The 7,265-nt window shown below is 36.2% G+C and overlaps 1 protein-coding gene across 7 annotated transcripts; it reads right to left on the reverse strand.

Moving 5' to 3' along the window:
- Positions 1–1,439: 1,439 nt before the first annotated feature.
- On the reverse strand, positions 1,440–6,113 carry LOC18108081 (uncharacterized). Of its 7 annotated transcripts, none has more exons than XM_024591514.2 (3): positions 5,801–6,113; positions 2,289–4,657; positions 1,440–1,890 (listed from the first exon to the last, which is right to left on the reverse strand). In XM_024591514.2, the coding sequence occupies exon 2, from the start codon at positions 4,571–4,573 to the stop codon at positions 2,324–2,326; it is 2,250 nt and encodes a 749-aa protein (XP_024447282.1). In that variant the 5' UTR covers positions 4,574–4,657; positions 5,801–6,113; the 3' UTR covers positions 1,440–1,890; positions 2,289–2,323. The 7 variants fall into 7 exon arrangements, with proteins under 7 accessions (XP_024447282.1, XP_024447280.1, XP_024447285.1 ...); XM_024591512.2 differs by having other exon boundaries at positions 1,440–1,895; XM_024591517.2 differs by lacking the exon at positions 1,440–1,890 and adding an exon at positions 5,067–5,126 and having other exon boundaries at positions 1,939–4,603; positions 5,801–6,112.
- Positions 6,114–7,265: the final 1,152 nt, after the last annotated feature.

A 7,265-nucleotide genomic window follows, 5' to 3' on the forward strand; every position in this document is an offset into this window, starting at 1 on the left:
GGTACGTGTTATGCACACATTAGCAGCTTTTTGTTTTTTTATTTTTAACTTTTATGTATCAAAAGCAACATCACCTCCGAGACCAAATAGTTATTTCTAAAATACCAAATTGAAATTACAAATTCACCCCTGCAAAGATGCTTTGAGAAATTTTATTTTAAGGGTGATAGAGTTATTGCATTGTTTTAAAAAAAGTAAAAAACCAAGAATACCCCCTAACCATACCTAAGTGGAATTTTGCTTTTAAGGGTACTAAAATAAATTCATAGTAGAAAAGGTTTATAAAATGACAAAAATATCCCTCAATAATTGTAGAATAATAAATAAACCCTGTTAAAAGATAAATCTACCCCTGTAAGCCATTTCAAATGATTTTTTTAGGAACAAAAGCATAATTCCATTATTATAATTCAAAGTATTATAGTACCCATCCATGGTGTATAGGAGCCCTTTGACTCCAGAATGGGAGGCATGCTAGGACAAGGATTCCATGTTTTCGTAGACAAACCGAAGTCTTCACACTTATCTAGTCAAGCGTTTGATTAGAATCAACTATTTTATTGTCTCACTTGGTTAGAAGGCAACGCTAATTAATTCGATCATACTTCACATATTTCTTCTGGGTTTTATTGCTTCAATGTATTAATATATAGCAATTGAATTTTTTCTAACATTATAAATACAGCTAAAATACATAGATAGAACCCTAAGAGATGTAACTCAATTGGTTAAGTTCTAAGTTTGTTCCCTAGAAGTCATCAGTTCGAGTCTCACAGACCTCAAGGTCACTTGAGACTTACATGGTAGTTAACTTCAGGGCCCGTGAGATTAGTCGAGGTATGGACAAACTAGCGTGAACACTCACGTTAATAAAAAAAAATGCATAGATCAATTTCATTGTTCAACTATTATACTGAGTTTGATAATAATAACAAAAAAATTTCAACAATCTATATATTATTTTTTTTTTATTCAATTTTTTTTATCCATGCAGCAATAACAGCGAGAAAAATAAACTAGTATCTTCTAGTACATGTTAGTAATTTCATTTATGTTAACAAAGGTATTTTTCAAAGATGTCCAAGTTTTACACTACAGTCATGCAAAATATGTTATTAAACATGATACAACCCGACAAGTTAATTCAATGATCTACCAACTCAAGACATGACTTGAACAAGATTTCTTGTCAAATCAGAATCAGGTGAGAATTGTTGGTCAACTTAGTAGATCAACTTCCGACCCATTCAATCTGATCAAAACTCAAATGACACTTAAGTTCATATTTTTAAAAAACAAACTATGTTGATTCAAGATTTTTTAAAAAAAATAATCTTGACTCAACCCATGATCCACACCTTGAGCCAAACCAGGTTTTATAAGTATGGTTTTAAGTTCCTAGAAATGTGTTTCGAGGCTTTGCATTCTGCAATGAGTAATAAGATGAATGAAAATGGTATTACTGATTGTTATTATTAAGTGATCCCAGATCACGAACGCACAAGCCAGCTTAACCGAGAGCTACTGGAGTCAATTAATGCTTCAGGGCCCGTGTACATGCCGAGTGATGTGGTTGAGGGAATCTACATGAAAGGCTTTGCCGTTGGCGCAACCCTAACAGAGGATCGGTATGTGGAAAGTAGCGGTTGAAGTGCATTTAGGCACTGATTGTCATTCAGCCACCCTACTATATCATGAACAAAAAATTCTTGTTGCCTAGGATAACAGGAGTTCATCCGATCAAATACTTGCTATTAACATTTCTGTCACCCATAATGCATACGAACAACCCATTTCTGCTTTCGTTTGGCACTTTCTGTGCCAAGATCAGATCTAAGCAGCTTGGAGTTGCAGGGGGTTAGCAAGCCTTGTTCAAACAAAGATTTCAGACTGCTCTTTTTCACAGTATCAAAACGCAAAGATGAGAGTCCGGAAATATAATAAAAAAATAAGAATCATTAGCTACATTAATAGTGGCCAGCTCAAGCTTAGAAAAATTTTACAATACATAATAGCATCAGAACATGACTAGACTTAAACTATGTAGGAGGAATTCCAGAATGACAAGACCGAGAATCACTATCTTGATATTGAAAGCTACAATTATCAATGCAATCATCCATAACTTTTTATTTTTGAGGTGAACTTACATTTAAGATGATAAAGCTTAATTCATTAAACTGTTGCAGATAATAAATAGAGCTTTTACTTGCACATCTAACAGCTATCACAGACTACAAAGGACTAAAAAAAAGATGATAGAATATTTTTGCACAGGAGTGGCGTACCAGATACAGAAGCAATCACCACATTCAGTCACAGATTAGATGGGTGCTGCACATGTTGTTCTGAAATGGCCTGTCTGATTACAACGGCTGCAATGCACAACTCGCTTCACACGACCACGATCTTCTGCTCGGACTCGCTTCTTTCTTGGGCGACCAGGCGGTCGAAGGGATTTGGGTGGATTTATGACAACCTCAATAGCCTTGTTGGAATTTGGGTCCCCGTCAGACAGCTCCGTCCAGAGACTTTTATCGGGAATTGGATGAATGGTTTGTGAATAAGTCTTTCGATAAGTTGCAACAGTGAAACAACTCTCTGTAAACCGATGCACATTCTGCCTGCAAGAGAGGAGTGCTGCCACAGCATGTGCACAAGGTAAACCATATAGCTGCCAGCCACGGCAAAGGCAACAGCGGTTCCGAATATCCACAATATTTGTTCCTTCATGAGATATAACTTCAAATTCAGCTTCGTTAGCGCGAAGCACCTGATAAGTGCGTGCACGCTCCAAAGCCTCTGCAACACGCCTCTCAGCAGAAGGCACAAGTATTGATGTCCACTGCATACTGGTCTCTCGGCGTTCATTGAACCAGGTCATTAGTTGCCTCCTAATGCATTCCATCATCTGAATTATTGGAAGCCCGGACGCTTCCAAAATCCAAGTATTCAATGATTCAACTATATTGGCTGTCAAGTGTCCAAACCGAGTACCTTCAAAATAAGCAGTAGCCCACAACCGAGGGGGAATTCTTCTTATCCAATATGCGGCATCTTGTGATATCTCCTCAATCTCTAGAATTTTTGCCTCAAATTCAATGACAGTTAGAGCATGAGCAGCTTCCCATAGAAGGTTGACAAGCATTGTGTTATTGAACTCTTTGCGGAAGCTTTCACTCAAGTGACGCATGCAAAATCCATGAAAAGCAGTCGGAAAATTTGCTTCCACTCCATCTACAATGCCCTTCTGCCGGTCTGACAGAATTGTTAGCCTCGGCATGTTTTCAGTATTAATCTCAAGGAGGCTATGAAGTTCGGATAGAAACCACATCCAATTCTCTTCAGTCTCTTCATCAACAACACCAAATGCCAGGGGAAAAAGAGCTCCATCCCCATCAAAGCCAGTGGCAAGAAATAAAGTACCGAGGTACTTGCTTTTCAAAAAAGTCCTATCAAGCCCAAGGAGAGGCCGACAAGCATTCAGAAAACCATAAATCGATGCCTGAAATGATATGAAGAGACGCTGGAAGCAATTATCCGTTGGGTTACCATATACAGATGCAATACTCCCAGGATTTGTCCGTTTAACCTGGTCACAATACTGGGGAAGCAAGCGATACCCTTCTTCAAAGGATCCACGCATAGCGGCCATGATGCGTTCCTTGCCTCTCCAAGCTTGCTTATATGATAAAGTGATGCCATGTACCCGGTGAATCTCTTCTAATATCTCCTTTGGCTTGTAATTAGGATTCTCCTTAAGCCGTTGCTCCACAGAGTTTGCAACCCATTGAACTGAAGCTTGCTGATGGCCAAGATGAGAAATTCCTCCACATGTATGGGACTCATGAATGGTCCTAATTGTGAAAGTTGGAACACCTGGGAGCTTTGCTGCATGTATGCGCCAGGGACATCCCTCACTTGCACATTTAGCTGTGAAACGTGTCTTGTCAGATTTTATTGTCTGCATTTCAAAGTGAAGGGCAATTGCTGTATCCCTCAACGCCCTGCGGCAGCTGAAGACATCTGGGAACTCTTGCCCCACTGCCATCTCATAATTAGGAGCTATTGAAAGGGTACGGGCCTGAATAACAGGACTATGGACTATAAGCTGGGACTCCTCAATAGTCAAACCCTGAGCATGTTCCAAACCCATTTCCTGATCCTCGTCCACAGTTAGTTGCAGGTTGTCATCAAGTTCTTGGTTTTCTGAAACAACCAACTCATTGCTCTCTGATAAAGCTAACTCATGGTTCTGTACAGTAAGAGCCAGCTCATGATCTCCCTGTTCAGGTTTTCGATCAATACCTAAATCGTTCCCATGCCCATAATTGTGAACAGCTTCCCCTTCATCATTCTGGCTCTGTCCCAAACCCATTTCATCATCATGAGGATGTCCTAAATCCAACTCATGTTCATGTCCCAAACCCAAATGATGTTCATGTGCTTGCCCCAGTTCCAAATCATGGTTCTGGCCTAGACCCAAACTGTGATCATGGCCTAGGACCAGCTGTTGATTCTGCCTGAGCCCTAGATTGTGACTTTGCCCAAGTATCAGGTCATGGTTAGCCATCGAAATGAATCAATCACAATATAGCAACAGCTGTAACAAATCAGCCCCCAGAACAAACTATCAATTATAAACAGATACGGTACCCTGTCAAGTGAATAGAACCGTATTTTCAATAGTCCATTCAACATCTTCCGCATTCATACTTGAAGCTTAAGTACAAACATGACTCACAACAAAAGTCCAGATAAAAGGATGCAAACACGAAAAACATGCAAAAAAGTGAAATTAAATCAGTAAACCCACCCACCCCGGACACCCCCCACCCCCCCAAAAAAAAAAAAAAAAAAACAAACGAGAAACTTTAAGAAGACTGTCACTTTTTTATCCCTCCTAGTAAATTGCGATTGCAATTGTATACAAAATGAGACAAGGAAACCATTTTTTTTCTCCTGTGATAATTAAATGCAGAGAGACCATCATACATATACACACGCCAAAGGAACAGACAACCTAAACTGCATTCCCAATCTTTCACTTCTCAAAATAGCATTACCTCACAAGCAAAAGAATTCAACACCTCCAAAGTGCCCACAGAAACATTGACTTCCACAACCTTCACATATCAACAACATGGGAACTGAATGTAAGAGACACCAAGCCTAAGTCATTAATCAACAAAATTTTAATGAACCAGCCAATTAAAGGAGCTAAACAAAAACTTAACTCGGTTTTAAGACCACTCCCACTTGCTAGGCATCAAAACAAGACAGGAAACCAAGTTTGAGCTTTTCATAATTGGTTTTTCTTTTAAGGTTTAACTCAATTATCTCAAAAAAAGCCTGAACCATTAATGAACACCAAACTCAAAACTCAACATTTTCAGTCAGAAATCATGTCCAACTGAGAAAGAAGAAAACAACAGTCATCATGTACACATTCCCTTCCACGACTATCAGCAAAAAAAATGACTTGAAGCAAAAACCAAAAAAATCCCATCAATTAAAGCACTCATAAGAACATAATTGAGACTAAAGATACTCATAAAAAAAATCAAAGAACACACTGAGAGAGAGAGAAAAACCTCCGTACCAGGACATGAAAAAAAAAGCTTTTTAATAGCAAAATAAACAAGAACGGGGTTTTGCTCAAAACTATAGGAAACATAACCCCAAACAATTACTTCAAGAGAAAAACCATAACAACCCACAGAACAAAAGTCAATCAAAATTCAAAACCCTAGTTGAAAAGCAAATCAACATCATCAGAACCCAGAAGAGAAAAACCAACCTTGAACAAAGCAAACATGGAAAATATGAAATGGGCACTGATCAAAATCTGAACTTGTCGAGTGTAGGGACAGGTCCAAGTACAGATCGAACAAACAAATAAAATTAGGGTTAATCAATGTGTTTCGAGAAAGAAAAATTGAGGAGTAGAATTTGAAAATTGGCGGGTAAGGGAGGAGGGAGAAGATCGGAAAAATAAAAACGAAGGAGAGAGGGAGAGTAGAAGGGCAAGGAGAAGAGAAGGGCAGAAGAGGGAGTGTAGGGTTTGTAAGGGCTGAGAAGGAAAATACAGAATTTGGGGATAAGAGAGAAAGAGGGTATTTATGTCAATGAAATTTCTTAAGGGTGTTTTTCACTTTGGGGTTTTTTGGAATTACTGTTTTTTCTTTTGGGGAATTTTATAATTGAAATCGAGGCTTTGTGGGTATTTACTTTGTATGGGAAGTAAGAAATCCAAGTAAGTTTCAGGGATTTCAATTTAACTTGAATTTATAGGTATTGATATCTTTTTATAATTATCTTATTTATAGATAATTAATAAAATATAAATATTATTAAATTTGGATATATATATATATATATATATATATATTGAATATTTTTTTTACATGATCCAGCCCAAACTCTTTATATAAAAGTATTTGAAACTATTATATGTAATTAGTGTGTTACATCTAACAATTTATCGAGTTTTATATATTTTGTCTCAACCTTTCTTAGAGTTTTCAAATGTAGATAATTACTAAATATTTGTGATGATAAAGACTAAACTTTAAAAATTATTATTTTATTTTAATCATATTATCAAAATATTATTGTTTTTTGTGTTGTTAAGAATTATCGTTTGTGTTTTTAAAATCAAACAAACTAGTTATTGTTGCCCAGCTTTATATAAACCTATTTAGATTTTAAAATAAAATGCTTTAATTTAATAAATATATTTAATTAAATAAAATATTTTAACAAATACAAGTGTTAATTAAGTGCCAAAAGAACTAAGATGTTAATAAAAAAACTTTAAAAAAATAAAGTTTATTAAATTTGTTTGGTTGTACAATGGTAGATTAATCAATATTGGATTTTTTCAATTTCATATTTCATGGAATCTCTTTTAATGGCACCATTGAAAAAATTGAGTTCAACCTTTAAAATAAATAAGCTCTTAGTATATGATTCTGTTTTTAAGTTATATATCAAAACATGACAAGTGTTCCTCTTCTTTCCTCCTATTGTGTTTGAAAGACATCACTCCTTGTAAATTGTAGCAGGGATGAAAAAAAAATTGAAAAATTGATTAAATAAAAAAACTAGAAAATAAATAATTAAAAAAATAGATTGGAATTTTTAAAAAACTGACCGGTTAAGTTTTATAAGCCTGAAATGGAAAAACCGAATCGAATCCAAACCGGAAAAAAAATCAAAAATCAAGCCAAACTAAAAAAACCAGTTTTTGTTATGAAATAACC

The sequence above is a fragment of the Populus trichocarpa genome, chromosome 19, assembly GCF_000002775.5.
Source record: "Populus trichocarpa isolate Nisqually-1 chromosome 19, P.trichocarpa_v4.1, whole genome shotgun sequence".
Lineage (NCBI taxonomy): Eukaryota > Viridiplantae > Streptophyta > Magnoliopsida > Malpighiales > Salicaceae > Populus > Populus trichocarpa.